Source organism: Pteropus vampyrus, unplaced genomic scaffold (assembly GCF_000151845.1).
Source record: "Pteropus vampyrus isolate Shadow unplaced genomic scaffold, Pvam_2.0 Scaffold58, whole genome shotgun sequence".
In the NCBI taxonomy this organism is placed as follows: Eukaryota; Metazoa; Chordata; class Mammalia; order Chiroptera; family Pteropodidae; genus Pteropus; species Pteropus vampyrus.
Genome location: NW_011888839.1, coordinates 2311800 through 2331024, shown reverse-complemented (window position 1 = coordinate 2331024; position 19225 = coordinate 2311800). Strand labels below are relative to the sequence as shown.

General features: G+C 40.5%; 1 protein-coding gene across 1 annotated transcript in view; it reads right to left on the bottom strand.

Annotated features, from left to right (window-relative positions):
* PREP (prolyl endopeptidase) overlaps window positions 1-19225 on the bottom strand; it is a gene marked incomplete at its 5' end in the record, with an annotated part of 101479 nt that overhangs the window by 25382 nt on the left and 56872 nt on the right. The window contains one exon of the mRNA XM_023530932.1: window positions 17487-17590. Within this exon, the coding sequence (XP_023386700.1) occupies window positions 17487-17590 (104 nt within the window). The remainder of the gene's footprint in view (window positions 1-17486; window positions 17591-19225) is intronic.

Here is a 19225-nt window from a genome sequence, read left to right as displayed (position 1 = left end):
AAAAAAAAAAAAAAAAAAAATTATTTGACTTTTAGGAATTCACTTGATCTCCCTCGACTGCTACCCAATGTAGGCATCCCCAAAGCTACAGGTAGATTCAACCTTTGCTTGGCTGTTTCTGATAATGAGAAATTTATTTACAATAGCATAAATAATAGCTCATTTCATTTCGGAGTCTAATTGTTAGAGAGTTCTTTCTTACCTGAAAATGTCAAAACAGCTGAAAATATAGGAAACAAAAAGTAAGCTAAGGCTCTGGAGACAGAACCTAGCGATAGTAAATCCCTGAATAAGCTATCAGCTCAAATTTCCACACATTTAAAAAACAAATATTAAAATGCTCCCAGTTATTTTTGTATTTTTCACAATAGAGTTTTCCTTAGTTCTTACTTCAGTCAAAATGTTATTTATTTTACTTGATTTTTAAAAAATGTTATAGTTCTTACCATGTACCAAGCACTATTCTAAGGGCTTTATAAATATTCCCTCATTTTAATCCACATATGAGGTCTATACCACAAATACCCCTCTTTTTTAGAGGGGGTCACTCTGACCCAGAGAAGCAAGTCCAAGTCATATTTCTCCTAAATGAAGTCAAGATTTGAACCTGGGCCGTCTGACTCCAGACTCCATGCTCTTAGCCACCATTAATAAGGGATCAGCAAATCCTCTGAACCCTCTTGAACCCTCTGTGGCACAACTATTGTGCCCTAATGTGTCTCCCTTCTGGGGTTGTGTGTCTATTTACCTCTGTATCTAGCATGGTACCTGGCAGATAGTAGGCATTTAGAAAACATATACTAGATAAATGCATAAATGAAAGCTCAAAGTGGACCCGATGCTTCAACCAAATGGCATAAAAATAAGCATTTTAAATGGTAGTTCATTAAAAAAAAAAATCCATACAAATTGAGCAGCCAAGAGTCTGGCATCGAAATGTTTACAAGCTGAAAAGTAATAAATATAAATTAACACTGGCTGAGGGACTTATGAGGCTATATAAACATGGACAAGGTTACAAATTTCCAACTTATCATTAATGAAAAATATTTAACATCTGACATTTACCTCACATGTAGCTGTCAATCTATTTTAGCAATCCATGGCAGAGGAGTTTTATAGCTCTTAAACTGTTTAGTTCTGGTAACTTATGGCATGAGATTGCACCCGCACCATAAAAACCCAACAAAAATACTTGAAATCCATTTCAAATCCTCATTAACTCAAAATCATAGGAGACTGCTTATTTTATTTCATTAGAAAAATAAAATCAATAACCAAAGTATTGGAAAAGACAAATTCCCACCAGAATATTCGGTAATAGGACACAAGAGAACTGCACAGCTTTAAAAATGTGTGGCTGGTAGTTATGCACTCTTTAAAAGGGTGAACTATTAAAGAGACACGTTAGTGAGGAGTAGTGAAAGCGTGTTTGTGCAATCAAGCAGTTGGTGGCAGTGTGGGGGTATGAAACAACTGCATAAAGCAGAGTGTGGTCCTGAATTAAGGACAGCAATGACCAAAGCCCAGGAACCAGGAAACTGGCACAACTGTCTAATTACTATTTGTCATTTATACATCCAAGGGGAAACGGAGATTCAGCAAAACACTGCGAGAAGCAAAGGCACACAAAATTTTATTGCAGAAAAATGAATGACCGCAATATTGAATAGGCGAATTTGGAAGTAAAATTCTCTGACACGAAGACATTTCAAGTCTAGGTGATTTCAAGTCGCTTAAAGGACAATCATTAAGAAGTCAGCTCATGAGCACCACAGTGTATTTCATTACCCCCAATGGGAAACATGGGGCCAGAAGTGGACTCATGCTGGTGAAGGCAGGCTGCAAAGAGGTCGTCAATTACAGGAGACAGAACTAGAGGCTCACAGGAGCATCACAAACTGCTAGTGGTAGGCAGCACACCAGGAGGAGGAAAGAGGAAAGGATGAAGGTAAATCACGAAGTTCCAAAATCCTGCTGCAAAAGTGCAAGCATAAATTCTTCTGTGATTTATCATCTAAACTTGGCTGTTTGAAATGTTTTATATTTGTGCAACAGAATAAAAGTAGCAAAAATCTTAACGGTGAAACCGTATCTAGGTTTTTTCTTTTTTGATGGACTATGAAATGCCCCGTCCCCAATCACCTCGTTTACCCCAACACTATCATGACAGAAAAGTCTTCTCTATTCATTTTTCAATGTTTTAAAATGTGGAAATAATATACTTTTAATTACACACCTTTTTATTATCACCAGTAATCAAGATGGCATTAAGGTAGCGAAAAATCAGTCTAAGAAAAATCAGTCTAAGAAAAACAAAAGCTTAAGATAAATAACTAATCATGTTCATGTGAGATCTAGAAAAGAACACCATGCCATTCTGATGAAGACAGCCTTCAGTATGGTGGATGGGGACTGTCTGATGATTATGAAACATCAGCAGAGAAAAGCTGGCTACAAAGCCAGTACTCTGAGTACAAAAACTTTCATGAAGTTCATGTAATATCTCTACTAATGGTAATCAACACACAAGGCCCCAGGCTGTAAAGAGACCTGTCATTCCATTAGAGGCAGCTGGGCTCACTGGCTCCACTCACAGTGTCTTTGGTCCACTGCTACTCGGCTTTCACTGGCTGTTCTCAGATCAAATGTTCATGGCCAATCCCAACACTGCCCAACCTGTATCCCCTGTTACCTCTCTATAATACCAAGCCATCCTCCTTGAAACTTCTCCCCTGGTCCTGTGATGCAAGCTCCCCACACCTCCACCAACTAAATGTTAGCACTCCCTTGAGTCTATACAAACCATTAGGGTTTTCAAGTTGTGCCCCTGTATTCGTAGACCACCACAAGTGCCAGCCTTCATAATTCTCCCTGACTTCTGACCCTAATTCTCTGAGCTTCTGGTAGATGCCCCATGTGCCTCCGGCACAGGCCCTTTCAAGGGCTCCCCATCATGCAGGGGATAAAATTTCACTCCACTTGGGTGCATACCAGATCCTCCGGGTCTGGACCTGGCTCTTTTGCCAGGCTCATCTGCCAACGGGCTCCAGCTGTGCTGCTGGTACCACCTCTGCTTTTGTACGCACTCCCCTCCCTCCAGTGCCCTCCCCTGGAGCTCCTTTCCAGGAAGCCTTCCCAGGAGCAGTCTTAGATGCTCCTCCTTCTCCCACAGGACCTGTGACCAACTTTCGTAAAGTTTCTCCCGTCATCAAATTGCTAAAAATGTTTGATCACATCCCCATTTCCCCTAGTAAATGCAATCTTTCCTGATGCTCTCGGCACTGCCAGATACTAGGTAGTAGCTTAATAAATGTTTGTGAAATAATTATTTTTATTTACTTAACCAATCTTCTCACTTGAAAATTCCATTTTATTTATATTAGTATTAGTATACCTATCACTATCTTAAGCACCCTCTGAGGCACAGGGACTTCAGGGACCTCGCTTAGACTAACACAGACAGCATGGAAAGACATTACAAGAAAACACAGACTATGAAGAAGGTAAGAAACATACAAACAAATCAATTAAAAAATTGAAAAGTAAAGAAGGTAAGGGAAATTGAATGCGTGAAATAAAAGACTACTTTAGAAAACATGTTGGAAAAGCCAAAAGCCAAAAGGAGAAAATTAAGCTTCCAAAGTAAAAGGAATAAAAAAAGAAAAAAAATTCCAAAGTAATGATCATATTCTTTTGTAAAACATAACAAAGAATCAGTCAATTGCATTTACATGTCAATATAATTACTTTTTTTTATAGGTCAACTTGTCTAAAAGGTTCCCAAACATTTGTAAGCAGGCAACGACACAACGAATGTGTGCTAGGAATATATATAAAAAATATTTACTTTGGTGCTCTAGGAAAGAAGAGCAGTATTATTTCTTGCCTTGGTTATAGAATATGACTCAAAATACTCTTAAAAGACCAGCTCATGAGAAAAAAACCACAAAAGTACAAAATTGGCAGTAAATATTCATTTTCTGAAAGTATATGTTGGCTTTGAATGGACAGGACCAATTATCATAGGAGAGAAGAGAGACAGATAGTCCAAGATAGAAATGTTACAGAAAGGAAATGTTCCATGTTTATAAGTTTCTGGCAATGACAACTAGGTAATTTCAGAGTGCATCATCTATCACGGCCTCTCTCATTCAAGTATTTATGTGTATCTACTCTGGGCTCTGGGGACACCACAGTGGGCAAAACCACTTTCTAAAGGAAAGACAGAAGAACACATAAACAAATGAAAAGATAATGTCAGCTAGTGATAAGTGCAATGGGGAATCAATAAAGCTGTATGAGGAGGAGAGGATGGGAAGGACTGCTACCTTACACAGGATGGAGAAGAAAGGGATCTCTTATCAGTGCAGTGAAAGTAAAAGAGTCGGGGTAAACACAGACTGGGGGGGGTCTGTGGGCATTACTCAAGGCTGGTCAAACTAGCTGACAAACACAAACATAAAGGATATGCTGTTCATTAAAAAGCCATTTTGTCCTATGAAACATTAGCTAATAGTCCCTTCCTTTTGACCACTGATCTCAGAACTGGCTGCCCTGCCTAATACTGACCCCAGCCTAGAAGCCTGCCTGTTAATATATCAAGAATAACATAAATCATTCACTCAAACTGACACCGCCACAAATTTTCAATAGTGTGGAGGTAATATGTTTACAGGAGACTATAATTCACCAAAGTCATCCCAAGGAGAGTTTCACTAGATTACACTTAAATTTTTCCACGGACGAAAGCGTACCATATTAGAGGCTATCTAGCAGAATGCCAGTTTCATCTCCACCACAAACTAACTCTGTTATTGGTCTCACAGCCTGGGGCAAGCCCTGTGGCTATGGAGGAGAGGGAGGTGGCCTGAAGGAGTAAGATAAAAAGGAAAGTAGGCAAGGAGGGGCTGGAGAGAATGGGTGGAAAAATGGAGAAGATAGACAGGGCCAGTGCCTGGCTACACTGCATGCATCCCTGGGGGTCACTAGTGTCCAGCAAGTCGCTGAGCTGCTCCCTGGCCTCCAGCATCGTCCGGCCCTCCTCTCACAGACCCTCAGCATCTGAGAACTAGTGGAACTAAAGCCAAGTTCCTGGGTCCAAATGGGTTCATGAACGAGTAATGAAGGCCCAAGTGCCATAGGCCAAACCCCCAAAAGCTCAATGGGAAGCAGACCTGTAAGACCGGGCTGCAGAGATCGGCCTGCAGTTATCATCAATTCAGGCTAAGCAGAAACTCAACTGACAGTTCTATATTTAGTAAAGAAGGAAAATAACCATTACTTAAAAAACAAACTCTCCTACAATTTTGAGACTGCCGAAGAAAATAAGGTCCTTGGAGGAAAAAGGTGACGATTCACTAGGTTTTCTAGAACTGCTTCTACTTAAAAAAAAAAAAAATACTTGGAAAAATGAAACCTTAAAAATAAAGGAATGGATTGCTATTAACAGAATTTTAGGTGATGTGGTCAAAGGATGGGCCTGAGGGCACAGGCAACCCCAAACTCCACCAGGGCCCACTCTGCCTCTCTGAGGAGGGTGGTGTGGTATCAGCAGGGTGAGTCCCACCCACGCTTCTTGCTCCTTCCAGCGCATGGAAGATGGCCACCACCAGCTGCCCACTCTGAAGCTGGTTTGTCATCATGACATAGTGTTGGCCAACAATATATGGTTGAGGATGAGAGGTGATGTTTCTAGACAAATGGGATGCAGGCCATCACAGATGTGATGTTTTCTGTGCCACAGAAACAGACAATGCTTAGGTGGGGAGGCTCCTCAGGCAGGGCATGGAGGGTGCGCTGGTGGATGTCCCACGAACAGCATGAGACAATGAGATATATGTACACTTTTCTGACTTTAAAGCTCCTGAATTTTGGAGGTGCCTGTTAACTGCAATAGCCAGCCTATCCTGACTGATATAGAAAAAAACCAACCCATTTGCATAAAACAGAAAATTCTAACTTTCAATATTCGAGAGTCTTCCCACTCCTAAGCTGAGTACATATCGAAAATGTATATAGTTCAAAATTTCAAAGCTATTTTTTGATTTTTAGTCGAAACTAAAAAATTGTTTGGGAGAAAAAAAAATAGGTAAAAACATAGGCAATTTAGGGCCTAAGAGGTCTCACAGAGGAGAATAAGGAGCTGTTACTTGGAGTAGCAACTCTGAGGCCCGTTGCCCCTCTCACACCCACGTTCTCGTTCATCCTTCCAGGCAAAAGGGAGGCCTTCTGTGAAGGCCAGTCCCTCCACCAGGGCCTGAGGTCCCCTCACTTTGTCAAGACACTGAGCTCCCATGGGGGTTTCCTTCCTACTGGAACCCACCCATTAACATGCCAAAATAATCTGGTTTCTCCCACATGATTAAGACACTCCATTGACTTCATACATTCCTTTTGCCCCATGCAATTAAACTTCTCAAAAGACTGGGTCTCCATTCCCCTCTCCCCTATATCTTTTTCCTGATCCTGAACTTACTGCCACAAAAGCAATAGAAGGCTCCATTTGTAAAATGTTTTATTAAAATTTGATGTTTTTTGGATTAATGTGTCTTAAAACAGATGTGCAAGTTATTCTGCAGGAAGAAAAGGACAAATCTGAAAACTAATCTGGAGAAGGAGGAAGAGAATGGGGAGAGTGGGAATAAACCACAGCTATCAAAAGAGATGCTCAGTTAATCTCTCGGGGGTCATATTTTTCTTAAAAATTTTTGAATGTTTTAAAATGTAAGCTTTTTAGATTATAGCATTAATACGAGATTGTTGTTACTAGGGAAATAATTCAATACAATAATGTATGAAAACAAAGCTAATCCCCAATCCCTCAATTACACTCACCTATAAGAAACCAGTATTATGAACACCATGTACAATCTCCTTTCTCTTTCAATACACCTTATTCAGCCAACCATCTGCCCCCACTGCTCTTGTCAAGATCACCGATGAATCCACCGTCAGATTCAAGACCTCTTCTTCCTTATTTGTCCAACCAAACACACTGTCGTATGCCACTCCCTCCTTTTAATATCCTTTCTTTGACTTCCTGGTCCATCTGGTCTGTGGTTTGTTGGTTTTCCTCACACCTCACTGGATGCTTCCTCTCAGGCTTCTTTAGCAGTTCTTTGTCCTCCTATGAAACCCTAGATCTGGGGCTCCTCAGAGTTCAGTCTTGAGTCTTGTTCAGTCTTTACCTGCCCCGCCTTGTGATTCTGTCCATGCCCTGGATTTAACCACACTCATGCTGAACATGCCTGCACTTGCATCTCCACCTCAGATCTCTCCTTTGGCTCTAAGACTCAAGTATACACAACTCCATTTTTGACACGGCCACCTGGTTGACAATTTAACAGGCATCACAAACTTGACATGTCCAAAACATTTTTCCTCCCAAACCCACTGCCAGCTGCTCAGATTCGAACTCTCACTCATCCCTGATGTAGCCCTTTCCCTCTCCCCGCCACATGCAATCCCTTGGTGTGTCCTACCTTGATTCTACCTTCCAGCTGTATCCCGAACACACACTTTCCCACATCCACAGTCTCTACTTAATCCAGGCCACCTTATCGCTTATCTGGTCGACTGCTACAGATGTCTATCAGCTCTGTGTCCACACCTGTCCCTTCACTCTACTCTCCACACAATGAAAGATGGTCTTCATACACCAGAACTTTCTAATTAGCACCGTGCAGAATCCCACCATGCTTGGGATCCCTACTAAACCCGTAACATGGCTACAAGGCCCTGCCATCCTCCATGGCCAACCCCATGTCCCCCTCCCTCACCATGCCCCACACTTTGCTCAAGTCCTCTCTGAGGCCAAGTGCTTTGTTCTCAGGGCCTTTGCTCCCACATTCTGGCTCTTTCCCCCTCGTTTTCACATGGTCAGTTCCCACATAGCCTTTAAATGAAAACTCAAGGGAACTTTTATTGGCCACTGAATTCACACTGGGCCCTGTGTCATTCTTGGCAACAGTCTTTATTTCATTCACAGCCCTTCCTCCAACTTTATGTTTCTGTTCACTTTTTTTTTCCTGTATATCTTATAAGGGCAAAGACGACATCTCTCTAGCTCACTGCTACATTCCCAGTTTTTAGCACAATGGTTGGCATGAAGCAAATTCTTATAGATATACATTTTGGATGAAGGAAGTGGTTTTTTCCCATCCCACCTCCACCTAACAATGCTGACAGGAATTTCTGAAGGCAGGAGAGGAGACCTGCTGACAGTTGTATTTAGACTTGAACGAGGTGTGACAGTCTAGATGCGTGAGCAGAGGCAGCTCCAGCAATGCCCCATGACACTCCTCTGTCTTTCCTGTCTCTGAGGGTTCTGAGCCATGGTTCAACGTCGTCACTTCCAACACGGTCAAATCTGAAGATTCTCAAACAACACGTAGGCCACAGTTTAATCATATTCTTCTCTAATCTCTTCCAAATATTTAAATTAGCTATATGCACATTAAACTCTGGAGTTGAACTAGATATATCCTATGCAAAACATGGAAAACTTCAGGGTTCAAATGTAGGCAGCACATATATAATGGTTTCTACTTGCACACTAAATGGTTTTCTCTGAGATTCAATTTCAGAATTACCTCATTACCTTAATTGGAATCAAAGAACACATTCAGTTTATGCATATTAAGAGTTATACCTACTCATACACACACACACACACACACACACACACACACTCTTATACAAACAAAGGCAGCTGGAGGCAGGGCACAAGGCATCATCTATTACTAAATTCAGCAGAACCTACTAGATGATTTTAAATGCATACAAATTAATATGGGCTGCATTTATCAATACAGCCTGAGCAGATGATTCACATTTCTTTATTTTGAGACGTTAATCAAGGTAAATGATGAAGCTTTCTCTAGGGTCTTAATAAAACCACAACGTTTTATATAAACTTCTATATGAAGACCTAGAACTACCTACACTTCAGGGTACTCAACTGTTGAACTTTGACAGCCGAATTGGAGAAGATAGCACAGCTTCTAAGGAAGGCAGCACCGTGCTTAGGAGCACCGTGGAATTGCAGAACTGGGCTTAAGTGCCAGTTATGCCCTGTGTGACTTGGGGCAACTCGCCTAACTTCCCTACATAAGCTCTTCATCTAGAAAATGAAGACCATGACAGTAATGATTTCAAAGGGTGGTTTTTCTCTGAAGAAATGAATCAATGCATAGAATTCTATAGAACAATGGCCCAGAGTCTGGCATACTGTGTGCCCACACCCATGCTATATTTTCAGGTAACAGCTGAATATCCCCTTTTTCTACCTTTTGCTTTCGACGAAGTTCCCAAGGGCGAAAATAATAAGGGCTGCTTCTACAGGAGTTGAGACTTGGTTGAATACTGAAACATGTGTAGAAACTGGAGTAAAGAAAATGAGTGGTTCCAGGATGGAGCACGGAGGAAGGACAGCCAGGCAGAGGTGAGCTGAATATGGTGGTTAAGGGCTAGGGTGGGAGGCGAGCCTGGATGGCACGAAGTACTTGGGGTGGGGACTCGGGAGGTGGGACCTTTGCAAAGATGGATGAAGGAAGGCATCACGAGTTGGGCAGAGGAGCTCACACTCAACACAGACAATGACCAGGAACCTGTGTGTGTCCCTGCTTAGTACTTTCCTGGTGGCTTCTGCTTCATTATATTTTACCATCATGTTTATCCTTATTACAACATTTTGAATCTGCCTCTTACATTCAGTCAACCCTGGGCGTGTAGAGAGGAAGATCCAGGTTACTTTTCTAAACCTAGGTCAGGGTACACTTGATCGCAATCAAAAGATGATACTTATGGTAATGGAAACATTTTCCTCTCTTCTTCACAGACCAATGAAGTAAGGCCAGTAATGGTTTTCCCTCCAGGGAGATAAAAGAATATTGGCAGTGCTGGGTCTATTTTTACTCACACCATTATCCATCGATCATCAGTGTAACTCCAGGCAGAGGGGAGAGAATAAACTGTGTAGCAGGTGGAGAGCCTACACTAAGCTCTTAGGGCCTTGTCTCACCTTTTGCCCCAAAAGACAGAGTAGAGCAGGAGGGCAAAGAACATTAGTCTAGGTGGCAACCTACAGAAGAGGTACCCTTGGGGTTTAGGAGTGATACTATTACAGAAAAGCAAGAAAAAGATTATCCCATCTCTCTCCTGCTGAGCCTTCTCAATGCAGAGAAAATCTAAACCATGGTCAGATCCCCGTTTCTAGACACTATCCTCATCCTATTAATTCTTTGTCTAATTTCACCTATTAAAAAGGCAAAAATACAGACACTGGAATGGAGCTCCTCTAAGAGAGAGCATTTAACAAGGGTGCCTGCTTTGGGCACAGAAGTTGCCTTCCACATTCACTGCACAGGAAGCAAAAGCCTTGAGCTAGAGCTTCCAAAATAAATCTGTGAATATTCTTCTGAGTTTGAGTTAGAAGCCACTTGGTGCCAGTACTGGCATTAATGCCAACCTGAGTAAGATCTTTAAGTCTAGGAGAGATAACATGAAAAAAGCCAATAGAAAAACACTTAAGTTTTCTTTCAATTCCGAGCATACTTAAAATGAAATTTCGAGCTGCTGCATGGTGGCTAACATTTAACACTTGAATAGAGCTCCTCAGATTAAAGTATAAATGTATGTATATATATATATGGTGTGTATGATATGTATATGATGTAAATAAATGGGCACGACAATGAGAATCTCCATTAACATGCAATAAGGAAACTAGAAGTGAACACTAACTAAATCGTAATACATATAAGTCATTAACAAATGGATTTATGGGCCCTTATTGTCTCCCCTTTCACACAGAGGGGATTTTTATTATTTAATAGGTTCCATAAGAGTCTACGAAGTAGTCACCAGATACTTACATGATGTAGAAACATCCTTTTAGAAGTTAGGGATCTTAAGAATTTAGAGTCCTTTTAGTCTAATTTGTTTGTTTTAGAGGTGAAACAACAACAACAATAACAACAACCCAAAACTAAAAAACAACTGAACTATAGAGAATGCAAATAACTTATCCTGATAACTATATGTGCAGTACTAGCACAGGTCTGGAGTTCTAAGTTTTTGTCTTGGCTCTGTCACTTAAAATATAACCAACTGAGTTTTAATTTCCTCACCTGTAAAATGAAGGTTCAATCAGATGTACCCTAATATATATTGCCGAGAAGGCATACAACTTTATCCAGAGCCCAAAACCATGTTAGTAGAAAAATATACACCTAGCAAAAAGAAGAGAGGCAGCTATGAAATTAGGGGCCTGACCACCTCCCAAAAGGCTGATGTGCACTGTGCTTCCATGCCAAAGAGCTGGCCTGTGTCCATGTCCTTTGCAGGTAAGTCGAGGAGGTTATCCCAGGCAAGAAGACTCTAGCATAGAATCGAACACCCGAGGAGCAATCTGGACACAAGCTTACGTAGCTTCCTCATCATCTTGATTTTAGTGCTCAAAATAGTCCCATATACTCTTGCATCACACTTTTGCTAATGTCAAAACAGCAAAACAAGAGTTCAATATCAGCAAAGCTTCCCAACCTGCGACGTTTATGCATTGCAAAAGCCATGACTCTAAGACCAATGCGAACAAAATTTAAACCTATAAATTCAGCATTATCTAAATAGTAAGAACTTTGTATATACTCCAGTGAGTATAGTTGTAGCCTATGGTACTGAGTTTAGAGCCTGATCTGACAGTTATGGTTTCTAATACAATATTTTTAAAGAACCATAAACCCAGATGGCCTTCTAGAAGTCAATCTACCCATTCAAATTAAATCCACATCTGTTCCGCTCTAACATCTCAGCAAAGCAAGCTAAGCAAACCCCCATGATGCTGAGTCACCACCAAATGCCCCAGGCAAGCTGGCCAATGGGGCTTCTCTTCCTGGCTGCCTCCCTGTGTGCTATAAGCCACCAGGCACGGGTGCAGCTGCTTTCCCAGTCCCGATCTCACTGCAGACACCATTCATAATTTAAACAGGGCCCGTTTCCTCACAGCAAAGTTCAGAGACACTCAGAGGAAGGTCAGCATCGGCTACCTTCCTTGCCACAGGGAAGTCTCACAGAAGGCTCAAGAAATTTCCCCAGGTCTATCATTAAGGGGATTGCTTGCTCAATTCTCAAGGCCACATTGTGATTTTTACTGAAAGTGGCTTACATATTCTCAGGCTGCTGCAAAATAATGTCCTTTTTTAAAACACGGAAGATTTATTTACAGTGATATGGAGACTGCAGCAACTACAGACTTGGGTCCCATAACTCATTTCTTTATTATAAGATAGCAAGAAAGCAAAGACTCGTCACCTTTTACAGTCACATTGTTGATATCTAAAGACACAAACGTGTATTCTCTGAATACGAATATTATGCCTTCTATCTAGAATGCCTGCATGACAAAAAGAATTCTGAAAGAGGGAAGGAATCTGTTTATGCAAGAGTATGTCACTGTGAAGCATATCAAAAGTAACACGAATACTTGGGCAATAAGTCGTCAACAACGGATTGAATTTAAAGCAGTTTTCTAATTATATGCAAGCATAGAGACTCCTCAAAAAGTTCTTTTTGAAAATGTTCCCCCATTCACTCACTGCTCACTAACATGCTGTGAAGATTTCTGACTGATACATACTGGTGAGAACATAGTGCTATAGAAAACACTCACTAGTTCAACAGTCAGCTCACCAAGGATGTGGGTGAGTCAGCATTTAAAAATTATACATGTCATGCACTCAGCACTAAAGTTCATGAGTATTGGAACACTAATATTCTGAGAACATGCTCTGTGAATGGCACAGCCTGTAAGCCAGAAATCACAAATTAGTTATCATTAAGGTTAGAAAAATCTAGACTTGATTAAAAAAAATTCCCGCTCCTATCCCAGGACATCTTGGTAAACACAAAGAATCATCTAATTTTAGCATTTCTGTTCAGCTACACAGCAAACCACCTTTGAGATGTTCTTGATTTTCATATGTATTATTGTAGATAAATCTCAGAAAGGTAAAGCTCCTACAAAGTAGAAGAGACCAAGAATCACGACAAAATCTATGTTAAATACTTATAATTCTATTTTCATACTATATTCATTTGTTTGCTTTTGCCCCATAAAATTGGATCTTCCTTTTAATTTATTGTCTTTTATAAAATGTGGAAACTGTTGTTAATGGGGTTTATTCACAGTACACTCAGTTCACTGTTCTTTTTCATGTCTATAAATTTTGACTTTCATTTTGGAAGAATAGACAATCTCTCAGCTGGCTGAACAAGAATGAGATACCAAGGAACCAAAAAGTGCATTTCTGCTACACTACATTCCTTTGTCATGCCACATTCAACCACAGTGTACACACTATTCCACCCACAGATGATAACTGCCAAAGGCAAACCCTATTGCGCAGGATACTGAGGGCATGATTCCTTTCTTCTTGGATTTACTGTGAAATTATGAAGTTACATTGCTACAAAAAAGCAGAGGCAGTCTGAATGAAGAGTGGTAGTGAAACTGTTCTAGAGCCTCAGTGGGAAAACGTCAGCTATGGAAGCATCCATCCCTTGGGGCCCTGCCCAACTTCCAGCTCTGCTGTGAAGACTTCCTTCCCCCTTGACCCCGGCTGGGATGGTCTCTAAACCGCAGTGCAGACTGAAGCCTGCACCTTTCCCTTGATCGTGTCTAGAATTTCTCTATGTTCAAACAGTACAACTTAGTGTTGAAATGTCACCTCATGAATATCTGTTGATGGACTAAATTTAACTAACATTTCTCTAGTACTTTACTTTTGTTTAAAATGAAACATATTATGATTATAAATACATATTTTTTCAGATAAATCACTTATAGATCTGTTTAATAAATATAATTTCTAATGTTCAGTATTTCAACTTTTTTTTAAAGACATAGGTACAGAGGTTCTCATCAAAATTATGTGGTCATGTCACTCACAATTAAAGAAGAAAAAACAGTCAATTGCAGATTTGGGACACTTATCTACAACTAAATTATTAAGTATCCAAGACCAAAAGAAAAATGAACAATTTTTCCAGAATCCGATTTTCAAAAACATATTTCTGATACAGATCAATTTCGTACCCATAGCTGCAATCAGGAACGGATAAAGGCTATACAGAAAGCAGCTCTGTTTTGCATCTGTCAGCAAAATATGACACCACATCCTTTAAAAATATGCTTCACGGTGGCACACTCTTGCATATCCCCTCCCCCACCACCCCTTTCAAGATGCTCTGGGTCCTGGGTGAATGCAGATCACACAAAGAACAGCCCTCTGCGGCTTGCTTATTTAGCCACGTGTTTCTTCGATCCTTCTCTTTCCCCTGGCTTGGTCTCTCTTGCCAGCTACAACACCAAGGAGAAGTGCATGGTCACGACCACCATTAATTGCACTGATCAACCACACAGAGAAATGTGTGCTGCAGTATTTGCTTCGAAACAACAATGGTGCCTCACAGACTGTAAGAAGGAATGACAAACACCCTGAGGATCTTCTTTTTAAATTACATACGGAATAAGTATAAATGCCAGGGTTACGTGGAATCAAAAGTGGCATTACTCTAAGTGAATATCTTTTTTCAAAATGCTGTGGTTTCTATTACACAACGTCAGGATGTTTTCCATTCATGCACAAATTCCTCTCTAGGGCCCACTTTTACAACAGTAGGTCATTGTCGGCAACACCACTGAAAGCCTAATCAAAACGTGAAAACATTTGTCATGTTCACATTTCATGTCCAAGCTTGCCGTGCACACTTGAATCTCAAGCACTATAAATAGATGTTAAGTGATATAAGCCTATGGTGTTGTGACATCATAGTGCATTTCAAAGGCATTTTTACACAAGGAAAGAATTCTATTTTAATAGCTCAGTGCAATATGTATGATGTGTATAATCAATAGATATAAAATCTTCTACTGGCATTATATACAAAAGCTATACTGTGCCCACAGGCATATCTCCATTTCCTAAGACATGAAAATGAGGAACAGTGCACAAGAATCTATAAACTGATGTGTTCTCTCCGGTTACCATCTTTTTGAATATTTACTATGAATCTCCCACCGCCCCCCCCGCCCGGCTACTGTAGTGCAACAGTACATATAAAAAGTTGTAAGTATTTGTGTAGCTCAATGTTAGGGAAGTTTTCATTGTGAAATGGACAGTCAGACACAGAGGAATTCAGGGAGTTTTCCAACAACACAGGCAACTGGCATCACCTAAGCACGTTTCCTCCCCAGTTTAATTTGGCAATTTCAGGCTGAGAGATTTCTATTCCACACAAGCATATCTCCAACGTAAAGTTTTACCTTTTCATTTATAAATAAAAACAACACACATTAGGTAGTAACTAGTTTCTTTGTGTATCACCTATGAAAAAACACCAGTATTATCAGAAAAGAAAAAAAAAAAAGAACGCTACTTGATAGGAGGAATAACTCCAACCATTCTCAGTGTGAAGTAAGTTACTTCCCTGATAGCTGTCATCATCACAGGTGTCCCCGCCTCCCTCAAATGCCAAAGGTAATTTTTACACTTGGGCACTAATTGTTTGTGAGAAGATGAAAAAGCAAAAATAATGTTTTCTTTGTTTTTTTAATACAGATCTGAGGGTCTATGCAGTACAGATGCGGAGAAGACAGAGGTCTCTTGTGGGCAACTCTGCCCAATTTTAGGGCAGCTGAAGCTGCACCCTTGATGGCAGAAGAGGAGATGGTCACTGTGCCTGGGCCTCCTTGGCATTAGTGATGGGACAGGCAGTGGCACGCACGCACACATACACACACACAAAACCTGACGCACAGGCAAGGACTAGAAGCAGGCCTGGAGATGGCCAGATGTTACAGTAGGTAGGGACAAATGTTATAGCAGATAGGACACATGGAAAAAAGGAAAACAGCAAAGAATGACAATGACAGTCTAAATGTGATTTTAAAGTCTAATACAAGACTAAGGTGAATTAATGAACCATGTAAGTACCAGACTGGGGTTACTGGCCTTACAGGATCTCTCTCTAGGTAATGGCTCACCTTGAAAATGAAAGAAACAAGCCAAAATAGACATGGAACACTCAAAGTCTGTTATATTTATTGCTAATATTGACTGAAAAAATTGATTACATTCTATCTGTCATTAATATTTATCATCTCATGTAATCCTGCAGGAATCCTGCAAAATAGATACTATCTCTATTTTACAGCTTGGAACACTGTGGTAGAAAGGTTAAATGACTTGTGCAATGCCACCCAACACGGATATGCAGATTTCAGGCCTGATAGCTTCATGACAAAGGTTCTGTGCATCTACTCAACACATTCTGATTTCATAAATACTATTCATATAGACTTGGGATCAACAATCTTCTTAGAGGGCTAAATACTAAACATTTTAGGCTTTGTGGGCCATAGAGTCTCTGTTGCACCTACCCAGTTGAGGTGCTAAAGCAGCCACCGACAGTACAGAAATGAACGGGTGTGGGTATTCTCGGATAAAACCCGAGGTCAGTTTGCCAACTTTCTATACAGAACAGGGGTTGGCAAACTGCAGGACTGGGCCAGATCCAGCCCACTGTTTATAAACTAAGCTTTATATATATTTTTTATGATTGAGATCTAGTACCTCACCAAGACTATTTCAGACAGTGAAGAGTAATTCACCAAGCTAAAATAATGCTCTAGTTTCACAGACACATTCTCAAGAGCATCCAGTGCTCTTTGTTCTAACCTTCCTTCACTAACAATGTTCTGATTCCTAAATTCCTAGTGTGTGGTCCCTGTGATCCAGCCCTCCAGGTGGGAGAGTCCTGATAAACACCTGGTGCTTGCTGGGTGACCTCTCATCGCGAAGGAATAGAGACATACTGCATCATTAATCAATAAATGATTCAGTTTCTGAGAGACTCAGTACCTTTGGGGAGCCGAAAAAATAAAAATGGAGATTCTTAACCTAAAAGGATGGTGACCAGAAACTGAGCTTGTGGTGCCATGACAATTAGTTAATTCATTCATTCTAATATTTTACAGCATGCCCACTCTCTGCTAGGCAGAAATATGTATGAACTTCAGAATGAAAAGATTACTCATAGCATTTGAGTAACTACTTTATGTAGAGCAAATCTATGTTGTTATTTATGACACCACAAGACTTGAGCTAGAACACAACCCACATTCAGGCAAACAGATTAACACACACAAACTGTGTTCCTTTGATAGCTACTGCGGTAAAGTTAAACATGGCAGACAAGGGACTCTGGCTTCTGGTCAAGAATTGCAGCTATGGGAGCGGAACCTATGAGCTCTGAGAGGGCAAGGACTGTGTCCCGCTTGATGCCCAGAAAAGCAGGAGCTCCGAAACTATCTGTATTAATGTGGATCACCTCCATGAGTCCTGATGAGCTGCGTGTGAATGACGCGACCCGAAAGTCAGATTTTCTAACTCACATTATCAAGCTCAAATGCTCCTCCATACCTGGACTGTCTGGTAACCGGAAGCATCGATTCCTTTCACAGACACTTCTCGGAAGACTCTTGGCTCCAGCTCCTCTTTGGTAAGATCACAGTGATAAATGACGCCTAGAAGGAAGCGACGTCTTAGTTTAGTCCACGAGAATGCTAGATACAAGGGGGCTAAGGATCACAAAGGACAATCAGATGCCGTTAGTAACAAGAAAGGAGCATGGGGAATATGAAAAGAGGTAAAAAAACAACTAACTGTGCTAACTTAACAGGTCTCCTTCACACAGGTCACTTAGAAGTATAGGTAAAGAAAAAAAAAGTGGGAAACTTCAAGTAGGGCCATTTTATCTGAGAGCCATTTGAGACGGAAAACTCAAATGATTTGCCCTTTGCCAAGGTCAACAGCCAGATTTGATGGGAACTCTGGGGCTCCTGCTACCTGACACCCACTCATTCATGGACACACATGTGTGTCTCTGACCAAAGATGATCAGGTAGCCATTTTAGAATTGCTTTATAAATTCTGATTATTCCAGTAATTGTACACAAGTGGATGAATATGCACCAAGAATTCTAGCTTACTTAACCGATAATTAAAACTCCATTTCTTGAATTTAATGCTACTACATCTGACATTTAAGAACTTAATCAAAGAAACGACAAGTGAGAGGAGCCTTATTGTTTGAAAACAACAACACTGCCGTTGTTTATGAAACAGAATTAGTCATCCGGAGCGGGTGGTATGGAAACAGCCCTCCCACATAATACTTTAAATATACACTGTCAACTATATGAAAAATCGATTTTGTGATCTCAATACTTGCTGGAAAACCAGAAACCAAATGGTACTCCCACAGGACACATTCAAATGGATCGATCTTGTATTAAAATGACTGCTTGCTTTCTTCTCAGCTCCTCTGTGTATGTACTCCAGTAACAGTTGAGAAACAATACTCTGCTCCCCACTGGCAAAGAGCAGTATGTTTAGATGCCTTAATAGCATGACTGCTAATCCCTATGAATGTTATCTCAATTCTCATGCTCACAAATTATTTTAAGGTACTATAATAGGGTGTATGATTAACACTGACAGTGGGGACATGTAACTGAAGTATTGGCTTTCTTAGTTTAAATTATATTCGGATACTTGTTGAACTAAATTTTTGTCTGTAAAGTATTTCCCAACTATACTCAGCACACTGAATACACTTGCCTAGATGAATGCAATCTTGAGGGCAAAGGCTAGCTTCATATATATGTTAACAGCTTCTTGATCAGTACCTACTCCCACTTCCACAAAATACAAAAAATTCTGAATCCTTGAAGAAAAAAAACCCAAACAATCGAACAACTATAAAAAAAAGAAAATGCAGAATAAGCAAGTGCCATCTGAGCACCTGACTCACCCTGGCATCACTGCTACCTCTGGTATAGTGACTGACAAAAGACCTAGGAGCCAAGATCCCCAGCTCTGACAGTTAACTGGGTCATCAAAGTACTAGAATGTGAAAGCCAATGAATAGAAAACATATTCTAAATGCCTGTTTATCTAGAAGAAAAATGAGATATCAAATCCTCTAACAGCAGAATGAAATAAGTAGGCAACAGGGGCTGGCTACTCTTTAGGGTATATGGGTGGCAAATGCCTGATCTCTATTTTTCTCTCTTGTGCAGAAATGGCACCTTAGAGAAGGCTGGGTTAAACCCAGAGGTACCAGTGCTTAATATATTTGATCAATAACTTTCTATGTA